Here is a 26,437-nt window from a genome sequence, read left to right as displayed (position 1 = left end):
CTATAGTTCTGCTGCTTTATTGTGTGTAAGAGCAACTGTAAACACAACATCCTCCCTGGGGATTTATACAAGTATTTCAGATTCTCTTTCTGATTTACTGAGGGTCCTTGATGGCAGCAATTTTTGCGTGATGACGACAGCAGGACGTTGTAGTAAAGATGGCGGCAGTGCGTGCAGAGCTGAAATACAGAGACGGACTGAGAGAGAAACTCAGCGTTAAAGTAGAAAATAATCTGAATTCTCTGATTAACGGGATTCAAGAACTGAACGTGAACGTGTCACGAATCCTCAGCGAGCTCGTGGAGCGGGAAAAAGTCGGCGGAGTCTGCGCAGAAGGTGAGCTCTGCTGCTAACAGCTAACATGTTGTTTAGGGTTAGCTCCTCCCCCCTCAGCGGGGGTCTGACCGCCTCATGGAGGGGCACCAGTTGTGATGAATCAAGATTTAAAACGTTGTTTCATTAAGCAATAAGAGTCATAATTAAAGTTTTAAGTGCTTTATTAACACTTTTTTTCCTGAAATAATTTACAAACAGAAAACTTCAGTTTAATGCAGATACATGACATGACGTCAGCAGATGATTACTACTAGCTGTTTAATTTACAACTTAACTTAAACTTCAAATAAAGTTATTAACTTAACATTAATTCATTAACAGAGTATTATTGAAGTGCTTTTGACTCTGCTGTAACAGAGGGGAGGAGGACAGATTGTTAATTAAATAAACGAATTTAATAGTATTTTCATTCATTTATTCCTTCTGTCTGTTGTTTTAGTTGTTTTCTCATGAATGATACTATTAATATGGTTTTGAACTATTTTCTTATTGTATTAATTAAGTGTCTACTGTCGATATATTGATGTTGTATTGATGATATCTCGCCCAGGCCATAGTGTGAACACAGATTTGGCTAAAATAAATGTCATCTTTTTGTTTTATGTACCAAAAAATATTCACACTATCCAAACTATACTGGAATAACCTATCTATAAACATGGGAGAAAATATATTAAGTAGGCCTACAATAGTTTCCTTTACATTATATTCATTTTCACTGACACTGTCAAGCCAGTCATTACTTTCTACTCTCTTCTGTATTTCTGCATCCGTTTACGTTTCTATGGTTCACGGTGCAGGTATCAGAGACAGCTGCAGACATGTTTCCTTCTGACTCCTATGACTTTCTCTCACCCAATCACTGACGAGTTCTCATTGCTCATGCCAAAAAAGAACCAAACAAACCAACGGACGCTCCGAGGAGGCGGGAACTAGCCGGCTGAATGATGCTGAGTTCAAGGCATCTTGGAAATTAGTTACTGTCAGTGCTGTTAAACCACAGGAGTGTCTCTGACTCACCTGTTTTACCTGTTACAGGTGAGGAGGAAGACGACAGTGATGAAGACGATGAACCAGAGGAGCCTCCAAAGTCTGAAGTACAACCTCCAGCTAAACGATGCAAGACCTGAAACACCTGAGGACACGATAACACCTGAGCTCACCTGAGGACACGATAACACCTGAGGACACGATAACACCTGAGCTCACCTGAGGACACAATAACACCTGAGCTCACCTGAGGACACAATAACACCTGAGCCTGTGTCAGCAGCTGTTTGTCAGTTGTGTCTTAAGTTCTGGTGTGACAACTTAGTTTGTACCGTAAGTTGTGTTGTTGTTTGGTTACCATGGAGACGTAATGTTCAAAACTAACCAGGAGAAGAATTATGGAGAACGCACACTGCTGACACCAAACAGGTCCTCCTCCATCTCCAAGTTATCACACCTTTTATCACCATGACAACCAGGTTTTACAGACGACGTCACACCTTTCAGGAGCTCAGTGTGTCTCACCTGAAGACTCTGTCTCATAATGTGTCTTTATATAGTCATGTTATCCTGGTGCCATATCTACATTATTGTGTGTGTGTGTGTGTGTGTGTGTGTGTGTGTGTGTGTGTGTGTGTGTGTGTGTGTGTGTGTGTGTGTGTGTGTGTGTGTGTGTGTGTGTGTGTGTGTGTGTGTGTGTGTGTGTGTGTGTGTGTGTGTGTGTGTGTGTGTGTGTGTGTGTGTGTGTGTGTGTGTGTGTGTGTGTGTATATAAGGATGTTGTTTTTTTTTTTTACGTTATTTAAAGAAAAATAAAAAACACTGAATAAAAGGAGTCTCCTCTATCCTAACTCCTCCCACTCATCTCTCCTCCCTCCTGTGTCACCTCCTTCACCTCACCCTTTCACTCTCCTCTTAGACACATTATTGATCCCGAGGGAAACAAGAACCCTAACACTCTTATCACCCCTTTTCCTCCGCCTTTCCTCTCTCCTTTTCTCCTCCCCTAACTCTTCTCTCCTCCTTGCACCCTTGTCTTCCTCCTCCTTTCCTCTCTCCTTTTCTCCTCCCCTAACTCTTCTCTCCTCCTTGCACCCTTGTCTTCCTCCTCCTTTCCTCTCTCCTTTTCTCCTCCCCTAACTCTTCTCTCCTCCCTGCACCCTTGTCTTCCTCCTCCTTTCCTCTCTCCTTTTCTCCTCCCCTAACTCTTCTCTCCTCCTTGCACCCTTGTGTTCCTCCTCCTTTCCTCTCTCCTTTTTTCCTCCCCTAACTCTTCTCTCCTCCTTGCACCCTTGTCTTCCTCCTCCTTTCCTCTCTCCTTTTTTCCTCCCCTAACTCTTCTCTCCTCTTTGCACCCTTGTCTTCCTCCTCCTTTCCTCTCTCCTTGTTTCCTCCTCTCCTCCTGTAACAGTTTCATGTCAGTTGGATCACGTTTAAAGGACATTAACATGTTTATATAAGTTTATTTATTGATCTTTTAAAAGGTTACCATGGTAACCAGTGTTTGTCATTGACTCATCTTATAAACAGTTTGTTCAGTGCTTCAGATTCAACAGTTTTGATGCTGTGTGTTAAACACACACACAAACAAACAAACAAACACTCACGCACGCACGCACACACACACACACACACACACACAGCAGGGGGGGCTTCCAGCCAATCACAGCACAGGATTCTCTGTGGTGAGAATGATTGACAGTCTGTAGAAAGTACCTTGATCCTGACAGTCGACACTCAGGGCGGACTGTAGACTCCCCTGACAGACACAGACGACGGTTTACACAACACGTGTGTTTGTTTCAAAGGCACACAGGAAGTGACATCACAAACATCAACACAAACAGGTCAGTTTGTTTCAGGCTCCTCCAGGCGTAGCCCCGCCCCTTTACATGTTAATACACAGTGAGTCTCTGATTGGTCGTCGTCTATACGTGTCGATGACGTCTTCATTTGTACATGGCAATGAGCGGCGAGCTTCTCTGACCAGTCTTTCTTTCTACGTATCGATGAGCGGCGGCCCTCTCTGATTGGCTGGTTTCCTGGCGGCGTGGCGACAGCAGAGCAGTGCGAGGCAGACCGGAAGTACGCAGTAACCGACAGCGCGAGGGTCGGCCCTCGTGCAGGAGAACAGGAAGAGGAAGAGCTGCAGGTACGGCAGCAGAAAGACCGACGCCCACATCCAGACAGGAAGTGGAGGCAGGCGAGCGCTGATGCTCTGAGGCCAGCTGATGGCGAGGGGCGGAGCCGATGGGCCAGACCGACCTCTCTGCACGTGCTCCAAACTGAAAGTATGAACCTCAAAGATATAGTACACCGCCATGACGCTGAGCAGCAGGTAGGCGGCCACGCCCACCCATCCCATCCGCTGACGGAAGTTCATCATCCTCCATACTGTGAAGAAAAACATCAACAAATATTATTTATTAAACAACATCATCCTCCATACTGTGAAGAAAAACATCAACAAATATTATTTATTAAACAACATCATCCTCCATACTGTGAAGAAAAACATCAACAAATATTATTTATTAAACAACATCATCCTCCATACTGTGAAGAAAAACATCAACAATTATTATTTATTAAACAACATCATCCTCCATACTGTGAAGAAAAACATCAACAAATATTATTATTATTATTTATTAAACAACATCATCCTCCATACTGTGAAGAAAAACATCCACAAATATTATTTATTAAACAACATCATCCTCCATACTGTGAAGAAAAACATCCACAAATATTATTTATTAAACAACATCATCCTCCATACTGTGAAGAAAAACATCAACAAATATTATTTATTAAACAACATCATCCTCCATACTGTGAAGAAAAACATCAACAAATATTATTTATTAAACAACATCATCCTCCATACTGTGAAGAAAAACATCAACAAATATTATTTATTAAACAACATCATCCTCCATACTGTGAAGAAAAACATCAACAATTATTATTTATTAAACAACATCATCCTCCATACTGTGAAGAAAAACATCAACAATTATTATTTATTAAACAACATCATCCTCCATACTGTGAAGAAAAACATCAACAAATATTATTATTATTATTTATTAAACAACATCATCCTCCATACTGTGAAGAAAAACATCAACAAATATTATTATTATTATTTATTAAACAACATCATCCTCCATACTGTGAAGAAAAACATCAACAATTATTATTTATTAAACAACATCATCCTCCATACTGTGAAGAAAAACATCAACAAATATTATTTATTAAACAACATCATCCTCCATACTGTGAAGAAAAACATCAACAATTATTATTTATTAAACAACATCATCCTCCATACTGTGAAGAAAAACATCAACAAATATTATTTATTAAACAACATCATCCTCCATACTGTGAAGAAAAACATCAACAAATATTATTTATTAAACAACATCATCCTCCATACTGTGAAGAAAAACATCAACAAATATTATTATTATTATTTATTAAACAACATCATCCTCCATACTGTGAAGAAAAACATCAACAAATATTATTTATTAAACAACATCATCCTCCATACTGTGAAGAAAAACATCAACAAATATTATTTATTAAACAACATCATCCTCCATACTGTGAAGAAAAACATCAACAATTATTATTTATTAAACAACATCATCCTCCATACTGTGAAGAAAAACATCAACAATTATTATTATTATTATTAAAGACGACATCAATTAAATATTCACATGAAGGTCAGTTTGTAACAAACTCAGATTTAAGTAAATATAAGACATTAAATCACCTACAACTGTTAGCTGTCTGTTAGCAGCCTGTTAGCTGTTAACATGTTAGCTGTCTGTTAGCAGCCTGTTAGCTGTTAACATGTTAGCTGTCTGTTAGCAGCCTGTTAGCTGTTAGCGTGTTAGCTGTCTGTTAGCAGCCTGTTAGCAAGTAGCTGTCTGTTAGCTGTTAGCAGCATGTTAGCTATCACCTGTCTGTTAGCAGGTAGGCTATCTGTGAGCCCGTTGGCAGCCAGTTAGCTGTCAGTTAGCCTGTTAGCTGTCTGTTAGCTGATTGTTTCGTGTTGTTCTCGCCTCTTACCTGCCCACGATACGATCCTTTCAAATTACATTTCTTCTGTGGACTCGTTTTCCTTCCGTATCTCGTCCAGGAGGCTCCGGGAACACGCATTGCTAACTTCCTGTTTTGTCACATGACAGCCGCGGATGACGTCATTTTACTGACCGGAGTCTCCACCGCCATCTGCCGTTCAAACTGTGTCAGTGCACCTCAGTCATATTATCAAACAGGTCTCCCATTTTACTGAGACAACAATAATCAAAGACTCTGTGAGCCGGAAACATATTTATGTTGTTATTATTATTAATAATAATAATAGTAATAATAATAGTAATAATAATAATAATAATAATAATAGTAATAGTAATAATAATAGTAATAATAATAGTATTAATAGTAATAATAGTAATAATAATATTAATAATAATACTAATAATAATAGTAATAATAATATTAATAGTAATAATATTAATAATAATAACAATATTAATAATAATAATAATAATAATAGTAATAGTAATAATAATAATAATAATAGTAATAATAATAGTAATAATAATAGTAATAATAATAATAATAATAATAATAGTATTAATAATAGTAATAATAATAATAATAGTAATAATAATAATAGTAATATTAATAATAATAATAATAGTAGTAATAATAATAATAATAGTAATAGTAATAATAATAATAATAGTAATAATAATAATAGTAATAATAATAATAATAATAGTATTAATAGTAATAGTAATAATAGTAATAATAATAATAGTAATAATATTAAGAGTAATAATATTAATAATAACAATATTAATAATAGTAATAATAACAATATTAATAATAACAATATTAATAATAATAATAGTAATAATAATAATAGTAATAATAATAGTAATAATAATAGTAATAATACTAATAGTAATAATAATAATAATAGTAATAATAATAATAATAGTATTAATAGTAATAATAATAATACTAATAGTAATAATAATATTAATAATAGTAATAATAGTAATAATAATATTAATAATACCAATATTAACAATAATAGTAATAGTAATAATAATAGTATTAATAATAATAATAATAGTATTAATAATAGTAATAATAATAATAGTATTAATAATAATAATAATAGTAATAATAATAATAGTAGTAATAATAATAATAATAATAATAATAATAATAATAATAGTAGTAATAATAATAATAATAATAATAATAATAATAATAGTAATAATAATAATAATAAACAGACCCAGAGGACCTGGAAGCTCCCAACCAACTTCTGCCTCTTGCCCCACATGAGAATCTGAGGGCCTAAACTGAGGTTTAAGGGCCCCGTATGAAGACCTGAAGGACCAACCTGACAGTCAAAGGGCCCCATCTGAGGATTAGGTTACACTTAGGTAAGGGTCTAAGGTCCTGAGGATCAAAAGGCCCAACATGAGGATCTGAGGGCCCCACCTAAACATCGGGGGTCTCAACTGAGGGTCTTAGGTCCCCACGTGAGGATCTGAGGGCCGTACACAAAGAGTTAATAACAAAGAGGACGATGAACTTGTCTTTTAAATTATTTTGAAGGAAAATCTCAAACCCTTCACAGTTGAGTCCTTTTGTGTGTGTGGTGTGTGTGTGTGTGTGTGTGTGTGTGTGTGTGTGGTGTGTGTGTGTGTGTGTGTGTGTGTGTGTGGTGTGTGTGTGTGTGTGTGTGTCTGTGTGTGTGTGTTTGTGTGTGTGTCTGTGTGTGTGTGTGTGTGTGTGTCTGTGTGTGTGTGTCTGTGTGTGTGTGTGTCTGTGTGTGTGTGTGTGTGTGTGTGTGTGTGTGTGTGTGGTGTGTGTGTGTGTGTCTGTGTGTGTGTGTCTGTGTGTGGTGTGTGTGTGTGTGTGTGTGTGGTGTCTGTGTGTGGTGTGTGTGTGTGTGTGTGTGTGTGTGGTGTCTGTGTGTGGTGTGTGTGTGTGTGTGTGTGTGTGTGGTGTCTGTGTGTGGTGTGTGTGTGTGTGTGTGTGTGTGGTGTCTGTGTGTGGTGTGTGTGTGTGTGTGTGTGTGTGTGTGGTGTCTGTGTGTGGTGTGTGTGTGTGTGTGTCTGTGTGTGTGGTGTGTGTGTGTGTGTGTGTGTGTGTGTGTGTGTGTGTGTGTGTGTGTGTGTGTGTGTGTGTGTGTGTGTGTGTGTGTGGTGTGTGTGTGTGTGTGTGTCTGTGTGTGTGGTGTGTGTGTGTGTGGTGTGTGTGTGTGTGTGTGTGTGTGTGGTGTGTGTGTGTGTGTGTCTGTGTGTGTGGTGTGTGTGTGTGTGTCTGTGTGTGTGGTGTGTGTGTGTGTGTCTGTGTGTGTGGTGTGTGTGTGTGGTGTGTCTGTGTGTGTGGTGTGTGTGTGTGTGTGTGTGTGGTGTGTGTGTGTGTGTGTGTACCTTAGTTCGACATAGAACAGACGTCCACCTGCGTTTCTGTTTCTAAACATCAAACATTCAAACTCTTTTATCCCTCATCAGTACTGTTTGTTCTGCGGAGGAAATCTGATCAGCTGATTGTTGACTCTCTCCTCCCCCCTCCCCTTTTCCTCCACTTCCTTCCCTAATCCCCCCCCCCCCCCCCCTCTTGCCCCTCGTCCCCCTCTTGCCCCTCTCCTCTGGACCTCCAGACAGTCTCACTGAGGAGCTCAAAGGGAACACATCTTCAACAGAGAACAGTATTATAGACAACAGGAGCAGATCACGGTCTAACGGGGCTTGGTTGCTGTGGCGATGGTGAGCGCCGTGCTGAGGATGATGGGAAGTGTTTCAGTGTCAACTCTGACTCGTCCAAAACTGACCCTGAAACAGACGAAGAACACGATTTACAGCAAACCCCCCAAGAACAGGATCGGAGCCAAGGTGAGTCCCACATACTACCAAATAACTATCCAACTAACATCCAACACATATTCACTCCTGAAAACATCTAGATAATAGATAAAGGAAACATGCAGCAGCAGGTTGATTAGAGCACGGAGATGGTAGAGGTGGCGTGCAGACAGTCTATGGTCGTGCAGCGATCACAGGGAATAAAGGTCACCACCCCCTCCCACTGGCCCCTCCCACTGGCTCCAGGTGAATTCTCCTGATTATATCCTGCTGTGTTCTCACATCAGATCACTCTGACTTTCTGCAGAATAAACACGAGGAGGCTGGAGGAGAAACTCTGAGTGAAGAGAGAAACATTCAGATGTTTGTGTGATCACATGACGCTCAGCGAGGAAATATCAGGAGTGGTTCAGGAGTTTTCTGCAGGTTGTGAAAGCTCTATAAGTGACCAGCTACCCAACTAACTAAACAGCCAACCGACTCACCACCATTTACCCACTGACCAAGAAAATCTATCAATCAGTGAGAGCGTTTAATGGACTTGAGTTTGGAGCATATTTATACTCGTATCCTGCTTTAGGATTACTGCGTTTTATTTGTTCAGGTGCCTGTAACGTTTATCTTTTACAATACAAAACACGTTGATTTAGAAATCTGAGAAAAATTATTCAGCATGTCGAGGCTTTCTTTTATCTGAACTTACAAAAATATTTCATTATTTAATTCTTTCATCACTAAAAGACAAAACTCAGTTTCTTCATCGCTCCAGAATAAGACACTCTGGTTGCTGCCGCCATTTTTGTTTGACTGATACGTCACTAAGCTGAGGCCGCGCCTGCGCAGGTAGTCAAGGCGTTTACATGCCGGGTATCGTTTTTTCTATCAGAGTTCTGCGGGTAGTAAAATAAGGTTTCTCTAATCGGGATAAGGTCTTAGCTCTTGGTTTCTGAAATCAGGATCTGATGTTTACACACACACACAAAGGTTCACACTCTCAGTCCATCTTTATATTTAAAGCTCCAATAGACCGTATTCCCACTGCGGCCATGTTGTCATGATGAGACGCTCAGGGTGGGCAAATGTTTTCATTTTGTAGCTTCCTGTGTGGATACTGAAACAACAGGCCACATTATGAGTGATGTAATAACCTGTTAGCTACCCGCTAACGTTAGCATGCAGTCACATCCTAGGTCACGTTTGGTAAAGGTGTATTAATTAAAGATATCAAAGTAAAACTTACTGGATCTCTTTCCACCTGAAGATTTAAGACAGATTTTAGACAGAAAGTGATTTATAAAGAGCTCTGATTGTTTTTGTTTTTTTCTGTGTTGGACAGCAAAGTTTCTTCGTCATGGCAGTGTTTGCGGTGGCCATGTTGACTCCAGCTGCGTGGATCCTTCATCACCTGCCAGAGTACCGCAAGAAGTCACGCCTTCGTCTAAAACCCCCCACGCCTTCATCCTCATCATCATCACCCTCAGTATAAACAGCTGGAGGAGGGATCCAGCATTAATACGTTTATCTTTGATCAGTAATAAATTACATTTAAAGTTTGAGTCGAGTCTCGAGTCTCTTCTTCTTCTTCTTCTCTGGTTTAAGTCTGTCCAAACAGGAAGAGTTTGTGTGTTTAAATAAAGCTGCAATTTGTGTTTGAGCAGGAAATGTTTGTTTATTCGCGTGCTCGTCTTAATCACTTCCTCTTTGAGAACATCGGTTCCCACGGCGACAGCAGGATGAAATCTGAGAGAGTGAGAGGATGAGCAGCATTATCATCGTCATCATGGACAGTCTTCTGGTTGTCATGTCAGTAAAGTTAAAATAAAGAAAGCTGCTCTGTGATTGGCTGAACAGCTCTACCTGCTGTCTACTCGAGTAAAGTACAGTTAGTCAAAGATAAAGTCACTGATGGTAGAGGCTGCTGTGTAAAGAGTCCATCAGTATTAACTCATCCTTTCATACACATTCACACACTGATGGTAGAGGCTGCTGTGTAAAGAGTCCATCAGTATTAACTCATCCTTTCATACACATTCACATGCTGATGGTAGAGGCTGCTGAGTAAAGAGTCCATCAGTATTAACTCATCCATTCATACACATTCACACACTGATGGTAGAGGCTGCTGAGTAAAGAGTCCATCAGTATTAACTCATCCATTCATACACATTCACACACTGATGGTAGAGGCTGCTGTGTAAAGAGTCCATCAGTATAACTCATCCATTCATACACTGATGGTAGAGGCTGCTGAGTAAAGAGTCCATCAGTATTAACTCATCCATTCATACGCATTCACACACTAATGGTAAAGGCTGCTGTGTAAAGAGTCCATCAGTATAACTCATCCATTCATACACATTCATACACTGATGGTAGAGGCTGCTGAGTAAAGAGTCCATCAGTATTAACTCATCCATTCATACACATTCACAAACTGATGGTAGAGGCTGCTGAGTAAAGAGTCCATCAGTATTAACTCATCCTTTCATACACATTCACACACTGATGGTAGAGGCTGCTGAGTAAAGAGTCCATCAGTATTAACTCATCCATTCACACCCTGATGGTAGAGGCTGCTGTGTAAAGAGTCGATCAGTATAACTCATCCATTCACACACTGATGGTACAGGCCGCTGAGTAGAGTCCATCAGTATTAACTCATCCATTCATACACATTCACACGCTGATGGTAGAGGCTGCTGAGTAAAGAGTCCATCAGTATTAACTCATCCATTCATACACATTCACACACTGATGGTAGAGGCTGCTGAGTAAAGAGTCCATCAGTATTAACTCACCCATTCATACACATTCACACACTGATGATAGAGGCTGCTGAGTAAAGAGTCCATCAGTATTAACTCACCCATTCATACACATTCACACACTGATGGTAGAGGCTGCTGAGTAAAGAGTCCATCAGTATTAACTCATCCATTCACACCCTGATGGTAGAGGCTGCTGTGTAAAGAGTCCATCAGTATTAACTTATCCATTCACACACTGATGGTAGAGGCCGCTGAGTAAAGAGTCCATCAGTATTAACTCATCCATTCATACACATTCACACGCTGATGGTAGAGGCTGCTGAGTAAAGAGTCCATCAGTATTAACTCACCCATTCATACACATTCACACACTGATGATAGAGGCTGCTGAGTAAAGAGTCCATCAGTATTAACTCATCCATTCACACCCTGATGGTAGAGGCTGCTGTGTAAAGAGTCCATCAGTATTAACTCATCCATTCACACACTGATGGTAGAGGCTGCTGAGTAAAGAGTCCATCAGTATAACTCATCCATTCACACCCTGATGGTAGAGGCTGCTGAGTAAAGAGTCCATCAGTATTAACTCATCCATTCATACACATTCACACAATGATGGTAGAGGCTGCTGTGTAAAGAGTCCATCAGTATTAACTCATCCATCCATATTCACACACTGATGGTAGAGGCTGCTGTGTAAAGAGTCCATCAGTTTTAACTCATCCATCCACACACTGATGGTAGAGGCTGCCGTGTAAAGAGTCCATCAGTATTAACTCATCCATTCATACACATTCACACACTGATGGTAGAGACTGCTGAGTAAAGAGTCCATCAGTATTAACTCATCCATTCATACTCATTCACACACTGATGGTAGAGGCTGCTGAGTAAAGAGTCCATCAGTATTAACTCATCCATTCACACCCTGATGGTAGAGGCTGCTGTGTAAAGAGTCCATCAGTATTAACTCATCCATTCATACGCATTCATACACTGATGGTAGAGGCCGCTGTGTAAAGAGTACATCAGTATTAACTCATCCATTCACACACTGATGGTAGAGGCTGCTGAGTAAAGAGTCCATCAGTATAACTCATCCATTCACAACCTGATGGTAGAGGCTGCTGAGTAAAGAGTCCATCAGTATTAACTCATCCATTCATACACATTCACACAATGATGGTAGAGGCTGCTGTGTAAAGAGTCCATCAGTATTAACTCATCCATTCATACACATTCACACACTGATGGTAGAGGCTGCTGAGTAAAGAGACCATCAGTATTAACTCATCCATTCATACACATTCACACACTGATGATAGAGGCTGCTGAGTAAAGAGTCCATCAGTATTAACTCATCCATTCACACACTGATGGTAGAGGCTGCTGTGTAAAGAGTCCATCAGTATTAACTCATCCATTCATACACATTCACACACTGATGGTAGAGGCCGCTGTGTAAAGAGTCCATCAGTATTAACTCATCCATTCACACACTGATGGTAGACGCTGCTGAGTAAAGAGTCCATCAGTATAACTCATCCATTCACACCCTGATGGTAGAGGCTGCTGAGTAAAGAGTCCATCAGTATTAACTCATCCATTCATACACATTCACACAATGATGGTAGAGGCTGCTGTGTAAAGAGTCCATCAGTATTAACTCATCCATTCACACACTGATGGTAGAGGCTGCTGTGTAAAGAGTCCATCAGTATTAACTCATCCATTCATACTCATTCACACACTGATGGTAGAGGCTGCTGAGTAAAGAGTCCATCAGTATTAACTCATCCATTCATACTCATTCACACACTGATGGTAGAGGCTGCTGAGTAAAGAGTCCATCAGTATTAACTCATCCATTCACACCCTGATGGTAGAGGCTGCTGTGTAAAGAGTCCATCAGTATTAACTCATCCATTCATACGCATTCATACACTGATGGTAGAGGCCGCTGTGTAAAGAGTACATCAGTATTAACTCATCCATTCACACACTGATGGTAGAGGCTGCTGAGTAAAGAGTCCATCAGTATAACTCATCCATTCACAACCTGATGGTAGAGGCTGCTGAGTAAAGAGTCCATCAGTATTAACTCATCCATTCATACACATTCACACAATGATGGTAGAGGCTGCTGTGTAAAGAGTCCATCAGTATTAACTCATCCATTCATACACATTCACACACTGATGGTAGAGGCTGCTGAGTAAAGAGACCATCAGTATTAACTCATCCATTCATACACATTCACACACTGATGATAGAGGCTGCTGAGTAAAGAGTCCATCAGTATTAACTCATCCATTCACACACTGATGGTAGAGGCTGCTGTGTAAAGAGTCCATCAGTATTAACTCATCCATTCATACACATTCACACACTGATGGTAGAGGCCGCTGTGTAAAGAGTCCATCAGTATTAACTCATCCATTCACACACTGATGGTAGACGCTGCTGAGTAAAGAGTCCATCAGTATAACTCATCCATTCACACCCTGATGGTAGAGGCTGCTGAGTAAAGAGTCCATCAGTATTAACTCATCCATTCATACACATTCACACAATGATGGTAGAGGCTGCTGTGTAAAGAGTCCATCAGTATTAACTCATCCATTCACACACTGATGGTAGAGGCTGCTGTGTAAAGAGTCCATCAGTATTAACTCATCCATTCATACACATTCACACACTGATGGTAGAGGCTGCTGTGTAAAGAGTCCATCAGTATTAACTCATCCATTCACACACTGATGGTAGAGGCTGCTGAGTAAAGAGTCCATCAGTATTAACTCATCCATTCACACCCTGATGGTAGAGGCTGCTGAGTAAAGAGTCCATCAGTATTAACTCATCCATTCATACACATTCATACACACTGATGGTAGAGGCCGCTGAGTAAAGAGTCCATCAGTATTAACTCATCCATTCACACACTGATGGTAGAGGCCGCTGAGTAAAGAGTCCATCAGTATTAACTCATCCATTCACACGCTGATGGTAGAGGCTGCTGTGTAAAGAGTCCATCAGTATTAACTCATCCATTCATACACATTCACACGCTGATGGTAGAGGCCACTAAGGAAAGAGGCCATCAGTATTAACTCATCCATTCATACACATTCACACGCTGATGGTAGAGGCTGCTGAGTAAAGAGTCCATCAGTATTAACTCATCCATTCACACCCTGATGGTAGAGGCTGCTGTGTAAAGAGTCCATCAGTATTAACTCATCCATTCACACCCTGATGGTAGAGGCTGCTGAGTAAAGAGTCCATCAGTATTAACTCATCCATTCATACACATTCACACACTGATGGTAGAGGCTGCTGTGTAAAGAGTCCATCAGTATTAACTCATCCATTCATACACATTCACACACTGATTGTAGAGGCTCCATCAGTATTGAACCGAGACTACAAATATGGCGTCCTTACTGGATACTAAGTTTCTGTTTGCAGGACATAATTATTTTCATGAAAAAATGATTCAATGATTTTCACAGCTCTTTATTGATCTTTATTATGCCGTCATTTGGTTCATAATTTCATGTATTCACAGAATGGGCATTGGTAACAAGGGGGAAACAAAATATATTTTGTTAGTTGCGCCTTAACGTCAACCCTTTAGCGTGGACCAGCGACCCGCCATTTGTATTAAAACTTCTGCTGAGGCGTTTTGGCTCAGAACAGGTTATGTCGGGCAATCTAATAAGAACAGTTATCATCCATGCACTGATGCAACAAGGACCCTCTCTCAGCAGGAGCAGTTTGGGGTTCAGTGTCCTGCCCTTTTCTAAGGTTTTCATAACGACTGATGTTAGTGCAACCGGTCTAAAGTTATTCAGTTTCTTAGGATTAGTGATCTTTGGGACTGGTTCCCCTGTGGAAGATTTGTGGATAGCAGGAATGAAGTTTCAGTCCAGTGATATCTGGAAGATATGCTGGTCAGAACAATATCGTAGAGTGTGTCAACAAATCCCCGACCCCCATTACTATTTATAACCTGCTCACCTGCTTGCCTTTCATCACATCTCTGTTTACCTGTTCAAATGTTTTTGTCTGTTCACCTGCCAGAAAGCTTTTCACTGCACAGTGAAATCTGTCTATACTGTATATACTGATTCAGCTTCTCACTATTGAAAGTAATTTAGATCAGCTTCTCGGCCGAATGTTTGAAGTTTCTAACAAAGTTGCCATTATGATAGTTAATCAGAAAACCCTCACATGCGCAGACAATCATTTATTCTCTGCATTTTATTGATTCTTCTTCTGAGTGTTTTCTTCTCTGAGAATTGAAAAGTTGTCAAATGTTTCTTAAGTCTAAAAAACAGTTTGACATGAACACATTAGAAACTCAGAAAAATGCACACACTATCTATGAAAACAGCGTAAAAATAAGAAAAAATAATCGATACACAAGGAATTTCATGAAAACAGTCCAAATATTGTTCTCTCTTTATAAAAACTTCCAGCCCAGCCTTCAATAACTAACAGATTGTTCATTGCTCTTAGCGCTTGATATCTAACAGAAAGCAGCTGAGAGCAATCAGAAGTGATAAAAAACTAATTCTTCTTTCTCTTGAGTTGACGTAACAAACTGCTTTAAAGTCTCATGTTGTTCACGGCTCGTCCACAGTTCCATAGTCGTGTGACAGAAAGCGGATCAGACCTCCTGGCAACGGCAACCTCTTCAGCCTACGACGCCCGACCAACTGATGAATCTCAAGCCGACAGAGCTGGATTAACGGCCGCGGAGGTGCTGCAGGACAAACGAGAAAAAACAGAAAGACTACTGTAAGACATCGACAACACCGCTGTAAACAATAATAAATCAGCAACATTGCTGTAAAATACAGGACAAACTGGTTTATTAAGACTTGTATACAGGAATGTTTACCGGGAAATACCAGCTGATCACTTGTTGATTTACCTGCTTTTTCCTTGATGCCACTCCAGTCAGGGTAACTGTCCAGATGTTCCATCAGTTTGGAGCAGAGGGTCACATTACCAACGTAGTCCAACAGGATGTCAATGATTGGCCCCGCCCACCGGGAGATATTGGGGGCTGAGATCATCTCGCAAAACTGTCAATCACAGAACTTTTAATCAATCAATCAATCAATCAACTTTTATTTGTATAGCGTCAACTCATAACAAGTGTTATTGTTGGACTTAATGAAGTCCAGAATTGATGATCAGAAAGGTTTCAGATGTTTTTGTTTTAAATCTTGCTCACCTGAACGCCTCTCGTCCCCTGTGGCTGTGGCAGACCTCTGTCACTGTAGATCATCTCTTGTGTCTGTGATCGGGTGGTTCTGATTGGCGGATGAGGTTTGTTGCCATAGAAACAGTCAAAGCAGGGGAGGGCGTGGCCTCCGTTGTCCAGCAGGTACTTGAACAGGCTCAGGTACTTCATAGAGAACATGTAGACGGCAGGGAAGGTGGTGGGGTGCGTCGGGATGGAGGCGTTGATGTCGGCGCCATGCTCCACCAGCAGGGTGAGGGTTTCGATACAGCCCATCCTCGCCGCCACCATCAGGGTCCTGAACACGTCCAGGTTTGGGTTCGCGCCGGCCGCGAGCAGCATGCGCACGGCGTCGATGTTGTTGTTGATGACGGAGAAGTAGAGCGCCGTGCTGCGGCGGTCCTCGTACAGCCTCGACCGCTCTTCAGACAGCGTCGCGTTTACGTCGTAGCCCGCCTCGATCAGAGCCTCCAGGACGTCATCGCGGTTTCGCTCAGCGGCGAGGTGGAGCGGGCTGATGCCAGTTCGCCAGACTCTTGCCTTACTTGTGGCCCCCATCAACATGCGGACGATGCTGGGAACAGGAAACATCACAGGAATCAAACCACACCCCCAGAAGCTGATCTACGGTAGGATGGGTTGGACTGATCGGTAACTTCGGTGAACTCTGTGTGCAGTTAACTCACACCATTTATTGAACACAGACATGTTAGACTATGTTGGTTAGTATCTCATGCTTTCCTGATGTTTGTAGATGTGCTTTGGATTCGTTGCCACCAGACGGGATTTCAGCAATTGTAATAAGTTCATTTCATTTCATTTATTATACAGGAAAGTTTAAAAGTAACATTAAGTTACAGTTTAACGGGCCTGACTCAGTTTAAAAAACTGGTTTCCAGCAGGTTCCTGTTCTGCAGAACATGTAACATAAACCACTGTCATCACACATCAAGACAAACACATTTACAGGACATTAGCATGAGCTAGATCAGGGGTGGGCAAACTTTTTGACTCGCGGGCCACAATGGGTTCAAAAATTTGACAGAGGGGCCGGGCCAGGAACAGATGGATGGAGTGTTTGTGTGAACTAATATAAATGACATGTAAAAGCCATTACATGAAAGGATTTGGCCTTTAACAGGTAGCAAAGCATGAATATGCAAGGCTCATTGTACAAATTGATTTCCAAATGCATTCATTTGATTAATTGAAATTTTAATAAACACAGTAGAGAAACTCACGTTCAGTTTCAGTGGGAACAGTGTTGTTGATCTCCCTTTTTTGCCAGTGCATTAAAGTCTGGAGTTAGTTTTGTAGTGGTAATTCTCAGGATAGATCCGAGGTGTTGGTCAGTTAACTTGGATCTGTGAGGGGCTTTGTTGATGTTCATGACGCTGAATGTCTGCTCACATACGTAGGTATATCGCTTAGCTCAGGAAATTTGTCTGATTTCCCCATTAACTCCAAAAATGCGCTGATCTCCTCTTTCAGCTCCCACACTCGCTGAAACACTTTGCCCAAACTTAACCAGCGGACACGAGAGTGGTACAGTAAGTCCTGATGATCCGCCTCAGTTTCCTCCAGGAACATAATAAACTGACGATGCTGAAGTCCCCTTGCTCGTATAAAGTTAACAAGTTTTACAACTGGATTCACGACATGATTAAGCTGCAATACAGACTTACACAGAGATTCCTGATGGATGATGCAGTGAAGGAAAATAACATCCTGGTCAGGGTTTTCCTCTTTCATTTTATCCTGGATTCTTTTCAGCAGCCCAACATGTTTTCCAGTTAAATTTGGCGATCCATCCGTTGTGACATTGGCAAGTTTACTCCAAGGTAGCTTCATTCTCTCGATGACAGCAGACACCTGGTTATACAAGTCCTCTCCTCGCGTTTTTCCTTTCAGGGACTCCATGGTCAAAAACTCCTCCGTCATCTCAAAACTGTCATTAATCCCTCGGATAAAAATGAGGAGCTGAGCAGTGTCTTTCACGTCATTACTTTCATCCAGCGCTAGTGAATATAACTTAAAGGATGTTTAATTCGCTGGCTATATCTTCGTCAATCAGTTCCACACGGCGAGTCACAGTCCTGCGTGATAAACTGATTTTTTCAAACTGGCCTTGGCTCTCCGGACACAAGAGACCTGCTGTCTCTACCATGCATTCTTTTAAAAACTCGCCTTCGGAGAAAGGCTTGCTAGCCTTTGCTAATTTGAATGCCAGCAAAAAACTTGCCTTGGTAGTTGACCCTTGAATCGCAGTTTGTTGGTGAAAAAAATGTTGCTGAGTCTGTAAATTATCCTTCAACCTCTGAGCCGCAGCCACCCGTTCTTGCGTGGACTGCTTGCTAGCGTAGTTAGCATGCTTCGTTGCAAAGTGACGGCTGATACTGTACTCTTTGAAAACTGCAACAGTTTCTTGGCATATCAGGCATACACTGTCCACTTTTCTCTTCTTTGATCCGCTCATTTTTACAGAAGGGCTCATACGGGTTCATAGGGCAAAGGGAATAATACACCACACTCTGAAGTGCGCCATCTATTGGGGAAACGCGGGCATTACAGGGGAAAACGAACGAGGTTTAATTATAATAAAATTTAATTTAATAATAATATAATTTGGACAAGTTCGGCGGGCCGGATTAAAAAGCCCAAAAAGCCCAACGGGCCAGATTATATGGCTCGCGGGCCGTAGTTTGCCCATGCCTGGGCTAGGCAGATACAGACAAATAGAAACAAACAGTACAGATACTGCAAACAATACTTGAAAAATTAATGAGTGCAGGTGTAAGTGTGGAGAAGGTGTCGTTTGTATGTATTTTTGAAATATGAGGTAGATGGTAAAGTTCTAATGTCATGGGGAATGTCATTACAAATTTTGATGTATGTATAAAAGAAGAGTTTTTACTCACTCTCTGACTTAAATTAGGATTTGAGTCAGAGAGAAAAATCATAGTATCATCAACATACAGTAAGCATTTTGAATATTTGCACACTTGAGGAAGATCATTAATGTATAAAAGAAAAAATAAGGGTCCAAGAATGCTGCCTTGTGGAACACCTATATCACAGACTAAAAGTTGGGATGTTGCACGATCAATTTTGACAACTTGTGACCTGTTTCTCAGAAAAGAAGTTATAAACTACATGTAAAAAAGTAGCAGAAAACTGGCTAATGGACTACAAACATTTTTTAGAAACACAAGCCTGTTTTCACTGTGTCTTAACTGTAACACTAGAGCTAGTGACCATATGTTAGCACAGGACTGATATCCACCAATATGCAGATGATACCCAGCTCTATATGTCTGCAAATTCTGATGAACTGAGTCTGTTTCTGTGGCTCTCGTTGGGTGGGACCACAAACACCTTCTGCAAGTTTTCTAATGTTATTTAAAAAGGAAGATAAAGTCAGTGCCTACTTTACACTTCCTATCTGGGCGGCTATGTGTATAGGTAATAATCCCGTCTTTCCAGGTTTGTTGGCGTCAGCTTTCTGAGAAACGAGGAGCTCCACTACTTTCTCATGTCCGTTTTTAGCAGCTTCATACAGCGCAGTGGCTCCATCAGGAGCCTGACTGTTAATATCTGCACCTGTAGGGAGACAGGGAGGGTCAGGGGTCAGAGACAGAGTGAAGGTGGAGGTGGAGCAAATCCTTAAATCAGAGCCTGTACTGATGGATAACTCTCATTGGCTGGTTTGTAAGTGGGGTTGCTTTATGTCATACAGTTGTTCATGTTGCTTTTTTACACACAGACACTGGAGTCCATCTGATCCAACCTCCTTCACTGATCAACATCTAACTGTATCTAGATTATATCTTTATCTAAAATCATTCTTCACTGGGTCCTACTGTAAGTTGGCTACCTCTGCTCGTTGACTCTGAGTCAAAAATCAAGTTGGTGCAATTTCCAGGAGCGGTGCTGCGTGGATGTTCATGGATTGCTGAAACACAATCTGAAGTTGACTGAACCAGTTTTGGTTTTCATGGAATCACTGTCCATTGTCTCTACAGCACTGCTAACTTTATCTAGCTAGCAGCAACAGACCCAGGTAGATCAGAGAAGAATTTAGTAGTAATGCAAGTAGAGTCAAAGGAAAACATGAAGAGAGAGGTGGAATCTTGTTTAAAAGACGTTCAGAGGCATGTTTCGGCTTTTTTGTGATAGAAAAGGACTTCTTACTCCTGTTTTTAACAGTGTTAAAATGGTAAAGAAATTGAGTAAAAGGACTTGATTTGAATCATTGCTTCTCAGTAACAAGGTATTTTGTGCAGAACCATAGCTGAGTAAAAATGACATACCGTGTTTGAGGAGGAAGCGCAGTGCGGCGAGCTGCCCGCTCTGAGCGGCGGTGAATAGCGGTGAGATGCCGTACGTGTTTTTCACGTTGTGTTTGGCGCCGGCCTTCATTAACATGTCACAGATCTCCAGGTTGTTCCGACACACGGCCTCCTGCAGCGCCGTCCAGCCCAGGATACAGCGAGTGTTTACTGCTGCACCGTGGTTTAACAATGCTGCAACTACAGCAGCGCTGCTCCGCTCACAAGCTGCAGGAGACGACAAGCAGGGTTCAGTTAACAACAGTCACGAGCAGCAGTCACACGAGTCACACGAGTCTTTTGAGTCACACGAGTCACTGACACGAGTCACACGAGTCACTGACATGAGTCAAATGAGTCACTGACACGAGTCACTGACATGAGTCACACGAGTCACTGACATGAGTCAAACGAGTCACTGATACAAGTCAAACGAGTCACTGACACGAGTCACTGACACGAGTCACTGACACGAGTCACTGACACAAGTCAAACGAGTCACTGACACGAGTCAAACGAGTCACTGACACGAGTCACACGAGTCACACGAGTCACTGACATGAGTCACACGAGTCACACGAGTCACTGACACGAGTCAAATGAGTCACACGAGTCACTGACATGAGTCAAAAGAGTCACACGAGTTACACGAGTCACTGACATGAGTCAAACGAGTCACACGAGTCAAACGAGTCACACGAGTCACACGAGTCACTGACATGAGTCAAACGAGTAGCACGAGTCACTGGCACGAGTCACTGACACGAGTCAAACGAGTCACTGACACGAGTCACTGACACGAGTCACTGACATGAGTCAAACGAGTCACTGACACGAGTCAAACGAGTCAAACGAGTCACACGAGTCAAACGAGTCACACGAGTCGCACGAGTCACTGACACGAGTCAAACGAGTCAATGACACAAGTCAAACGAGTCACTGACACTAGTCAAACGAGTCACACGAGTCACTGACATGAGTCAAACGAGTCACTGACATGAGTCAAATGAGTCACACGAGTCACTGACACGTGTCACACGAGTCACACGAGTCACTGACACGAGTCAAACGAGTCACTGACACGAGTCAAATGAGTCACACGAGTCATTGACATGAGTCAAATGAGTAACACGAGTCACACGAGTCACTGACATGTGTCACACGAGTGACTGATACAAGTCACTGACATGAGTCACTGACAAGAGTCACTGACACGAGTCACTCACACAAGTCAAACGAGTCACTGACACGAGTCACTGACAAGAGTCACTGACACGAGTCAAACGAGTCACACGAGTCAAACGAGTCAAACGAGTCACACGAGTCACACGAGTCACTGACATGAGTCAAACGAGTAACACGAGTCACACGAGTCATGTGACACGAGTCACTGACACGAGTCAAACGAGTCACTGACACGAGTCAAACGAGTCACTGACACAAGTTACACGAGTCAAACGAGTCACTGACACGAGTCACTGGCACGAGTCACTGACACGAGTCAAACGAGTCACTGACACGAGTCAAACGAGTCGCTGACACAAGTCAAACGAGTCACTGACACGAGTCAAATGAGTCACACGAGTCACTGACATGAGTCAAACGAGTCACACGAGTTACACGAGTCACTGACATGAGTCAAACGAGTAACACGTGTCACACGAGTCACACGAGTCACAGAGTCACTGACATGAGTCAAACAAGTCACTGACACGAGTCAAACGAGTCACACAAGTCAAACGAGTCAAACGAGTCACACGAGTCACACGAGTCACTGACATGAGTCAAACGAGTAACACGAGTCACACGAGTCATGTGACACAAGTTACACGAGTCAAACGAGTCACTGACACGAGTCACTGGCACGAGTCACTGACACGAGTCAAACGAGTCACTGACACGAGTCACTGACACGAGTCACTGACACGAGTCAAACGAGTCACTGATACGAGTCAAACGAGTCAAACGAGTCACACGAGTCGCACGAGTCACTGACACGAGTCAAACGAGTCACTGACACGAGTCAAACGAGTCACACGAGTCACTGACATGAGTCAAACGAGTCACTGACATGAGTCACACGAGTCACACGAGTCACTGACACGAGTCAAACGAGTCACTGACACAAGTCAAACGAGTCACACGAGTCATTGACATGAGTCAAATGAGTAACACGAATCACACGAGTCACTGACACGAGTCACTGACAAGAGTCACTGACACGAGTCACTCACACAAGTCAAACGAGTCACTGACACGAGTCACTGACAAGAGTCACTGACACGAGTCACTCACACAAGTCAAACGAGTCACTGACACGAGTCACTGACACGAGTCAAACGAGTCACTGACACGAGTCACTGACATGAGTCAAACGAGTCACTGACACGAGTCAGTCACACGAGTCACTGACACGAGTCGAACGAGTCACTAAGTCACTGGTTCAGTCTTACCTTTGTAGAGGGGGGTCTCTGGCTCAGTCTTACCTTTGTAGAGGGGGGTCTCTGGCTCAGTCTTACCTTTGTAGAGGGGGGTCTCTGGCTCAGTCTTACCTTTGTAGAGGGGGGTCTCTGGTTCAGTCTTACCTTTGTAGAGGGGGGTCTCTGGCTCAGTCTTACCTTTGTAGAGGGGGGTCTCTGGTTCAGTCTTACCTTTGTAGAGGGGGGTCTCTGGCTCAGTCTTACCTTTGTAGAGGGGGGTCTCTAGCTCAGTCTTACCTTTGTAGAGGGGGGTCTCTGGTTCAGTCTTACCTTTGTAGAGGGGGGTCTCTGGTTCAGTCTTACCTTTGTAGAGGGGGGTCTCTGGCTCAGTCTTACCTTTGTAGAGGGGGGTCTCTGGCTCAGTCTTACCTTTGTAGAGGGGGGTCTCTGGTTCGTGGTTAGCAATGTCAACATCTGCTCCGTATTCCAACAGCATGTTAACACAGTTCAGTCGACCTTTGCTGACGGCGACCAGCAGCGCTGTCTCCCCGCTCTCGGTTCTCTTGTTGATCATCCCGGGCTGAGCTGAAAACACAGACGGAGGAGGAGGAGGTCTCTGGACTCTGTAGTGATGTGTGTGTGTGTTTGTATTTGTGTGTGTGTGTGTGTGTGTGTGTGTGTGTGTACCTGACAGCAGCACTTTCAGACAGGTCTCCTGGCCGTACCAGGCAGCCTGGTGAATGGCGAGCCAGCCAGGTTTACTCGGCAGCATCAGGTTTGTTTCTGATTGCGTCGCCAACTCTCTCACTTTTTTTGCGTCACCAACACGAATGGCTTCAAACAGAGGCTCCTCCTCCCTGCAGGGAAATTACCCATCAGCCGCTTTGTGTCCCTTTTTATCCTCTCTGTAATCTGCTTCAACTGTGTCAGAGGAAACAGCTGATACAGCTGATACAGGTGATACAGCTGATACAGCTGATACAGGTGATACAGCTGATACAGGTGATACAGGTGATACAGGTGATACAGATGATACAGATGATACAGGTGATACAGGTGATACAGGTGATACAGCTGATACAGATGATACAGGTGATACAGCTGATACAGGTGATACAGGTGATACAGATGATACAGGTGATACAGGTGATACAGCTGATACAGGTGATACAGGTGATACAGATGATACAGGTGATACAGGTGATACAGATGATACAGGTGAAGTTTACTTACTCATCAGGTTCTGGACAGATGTGGACCAGAGAGCCTTCATGACTGCGATACGCCACCATCCTCTTTCCTGTACCCGTGATGAAGTGACTGACGGACCCTTTGAACGTCTTCCTGCTCCACAACAAGGAGACAGCAGCCAATCAGAGGTCAGAGAGAGTGTGCACAGAGTCAGCCAATCAGAGAGCACAGAGTAGAAAAATAAACAAATCAGAGCAGATAAAAATTATGCCTCACTCAATCAGAGCACAGAGAATACACAACAGCCAATCAGAGAACAAAGAGTGGCACAGAGGCCAATCAGAACACAATGCAGTACTGATTGGCAGCAGCCAATCAGAGTGCAACAGTAGCCAATCAGAGCACAGATAGTTACGCAGTAGCCAATCAGAGCACGGATAGTGATGCAGTAGCCAATCAGAGCACAGATAGTTACGCAGCAGCCAATCAGAGCACGGATAGTTACGCAGCAGCCAATCAGAGCACAGATAGTTACGCAGCAGCCAATCAGAGCACAGATAGTTACGAAGCAGTCAATCAGAGCACAGATAGTTATGCAGCAGCCAATCAGAGCACAGATAGTTATGAAGCAGCCAATTAGAGCACAGATAGTTATGCAGCAGCCAATCAGAGCACAGATAGTTACGAAGCAGTCAATCAGAGCACAGATAGTTATGCAGCAGCCAATCAGAGCACAGATAGTTATGCAGCAGCCAATCAGAGCACAGATAGTTATGAAGCAGCCAATCAGAGCACAGATAGTTATGCAGCAGCCAATCAGAGCACAGATAGTTATGAAGCAGCCAATTAGAGCACAGATAGTTATGCAGCAGCCAATCAGAGCACAGATAGTTATGAAGCAGCCAATTAGAGCACAGATAGTTATGAAGCAGCCAATCAGAGCACAGATAGTTATGAAGCAGCCAATCAGAGCACAGATAGTTATGCAGCAACCAATCAGATCACAGATAGTTATGCAGCAGCCAATCAGAGCACATCATAATATTAATAGCAGTTTCAAACATTAGTAGTTTATTTGTAGTTTATTTGTAAAACTGTACGTACAGATCAGGAGGTAATTCACTCGGGGGGTATGGCGAGCTGTAGTGAACCGGGGCCACAGTTGGGGGTGGATTGTGGGGGCATTGGTGTGGATTGTTGGCGTTTGCGTTGGCGTTTGCGGCGTCAGGTGGGCGAGGAGGACTGGCGGCGAGGACGGGGGCGGTCTTGGTGGCGTCGTTGGCATCGTTGGTTGTGGTGGCGTCGTTGAGGTCGGTCAGGCTGCGCTCGATGGCGAGCTGCAGCAGCTCGTCGTCACTCAGAGTACCGTAGATAGAATAATCCTCAAAGGACCGACCTCTTGATGCAGAGCGGGAGACACCGGCCGCCGCCGCCATGACGTAGCTGTGAGGTCAGATCATAACAAGGTTATTAACAGGAAACAAGAGAGCGGCCCCGACAAACTGAGCCTGAGTGAGACGGAGGCAGAAACTTTCCCGCTCTCTGAGTCTGGATGTTAGAGCGGAGACCGAGACGAGGAGAGAAGAATCAAAGTTTCTTTAATTTGTCCTCTGAGCGTTTCTAAAAGTCAAAGTATCACTCACCTCTGTTCACAGTTCTTCTTAGTTAATCCTGTTTGTGTCTGTGTCTGTTATGGGGGTCTGCACATGACTCTGTGTGTGACCAGGAGGGGAGGGGGGGGGTTACTTAAAGGTTATTTTAAGAGCTGCAGTTAATCGTGTTGACCCAATCTAAAGTTACAGACTGGACTATCTGAAACTTTAACACTTTGATAAATTAAGTGGAACCTCTATCACCTCTACCCTAACCCTGCTGTGTGGGGTTTAGTCCCAGACCAGGTCTATATGTACGTTTAGCACACATCACAAAGTGCTTTACAATCAAACAAGTACACAATGAAACTAAATCAAATGGCAGATAAAAATAAAAAGCTAAGGCATGACATAAATCAAGTGAGTACAGTGATGCATAAAGCTTAAAGGTCGCAGAGAAATTAAAGCAAAATATATAAGACAAGTGAGACAATGTGGTGCAGAGACACAAACAAGTTAACAGAATGCTCGTCTGAACAAAAACATTTTCAGCTGCTTCATGAAGGTATTACAGGAATCTGAGGACCGCAGAGACAACAGACTGGGAGCGACGGCTTACATGGAAGTTTGCAGGTCACT

At 42.6% G+C, this 26,437-nt stretch overlaps 3 protein-coding genes across 4 annotated transcripts; 1 reads left to right on the top strand and 2 right to left on the bottom strand.

The window, feature by feature from the left end:
• Nucleotides 1–2,772: 2,772 nt before the first annotated feature.
• Nucleotides 2,773–3,719, bottom strand: tmem251 (transmembrane protein 251). The gene has a single exon (XM_061052895.1). It carries the CDS (start codon nt 3,709–3,711, stop codon nt 3,325–3,327), a length of 387 nt encoding a protein of 128 aa, XP_060908878.1. The 5' UTR covers nt 3,712–3,719; the 3' UTR covers nt 2,773–3,324.
• Nucleotides 3,720–7,797: 4,078 nt separating this feature from the next.
• si:dkey-85n7.8 (COX8 domain-containing protein) lies at nt 7,798–9,801 on the top strand. Its single transcript, XM_061052891.1, has 2 exons — nt 7,798–8,275; nt 9,582–9,801. The coding sequence occupies exons 1-2, from the start codon at nt 8,147–8,149 to the stop codon at nt 9,729–9,731; spliced, it is 279 nt and encodes a 92-aa protein (XP_060908874.1). The 5' UTR covers nt 7,798–8,146; the 3' UTR covers nt 9,732–9,801.
• Nucleotides 9,802–14,766: 4,965 nt separating this feature from the next.
• Nucleotides 14,767–25,915, bottom strand: LOC132985432 (ankyrin repeat and SOCS box protein 2-like). Of its 2 annotated transcripts, XM_061052801.1 has the most exons (10): nt 25,850–25,915; nt 25,311–25,649; nt 24,249–24,359; nt 23,703–23,872; nt 23,445–23,600; nt 20,578–20,823; nt 19,696–19,867; nt 16,259–16,841; nt 15,953–16,106; nt 14,767–15,781 (listed from the first exon to the last, which is right to left on the bottom strand). In XM_061052801.1, the coding sequence occupies exons 2-10, from the start codon at nt 25,640–25,642 to the stop codon at nt 15,642–15,644; spliced, it is 2,064 nt and encodes a 687-aa protein (XP_060908784.1). In that variant the 5' UTR covers nt 25,643–25,649; nt 25,850–25,915; the 3' UTR covers nt 14,767–15,641. The 2 variants fall into 2 exon arrangements, with proteins under 2 accessions (XP_060908784.1, XP_060908782.1); XM_061052799.1 differs by lacking the exon at nt 25,850–25,915 and having other exon boundaries at nt 25,311–25,813.
• Nucleotides 25,916–26,437: the final 522 nt, after the last annotated feature.

This window comes from Labrus mixtus, chromosome 12 (genome assembly GCF_963584025.1).
Source record: "Labrus mixtus chromosome 12, fLabMix1.1, whole genome shotgun sequence".
NCBI classification, from domain to species: Eukaryota; Metazoa; Chordata; class Actinopteri; order Labriformes; family Labridae; genus Labrus; species Labrus mixtus.
Note: the sequence above shows the minus strand (reverse complement) of the source record. Positions and strands in the feature narration are given on the sequence as shown.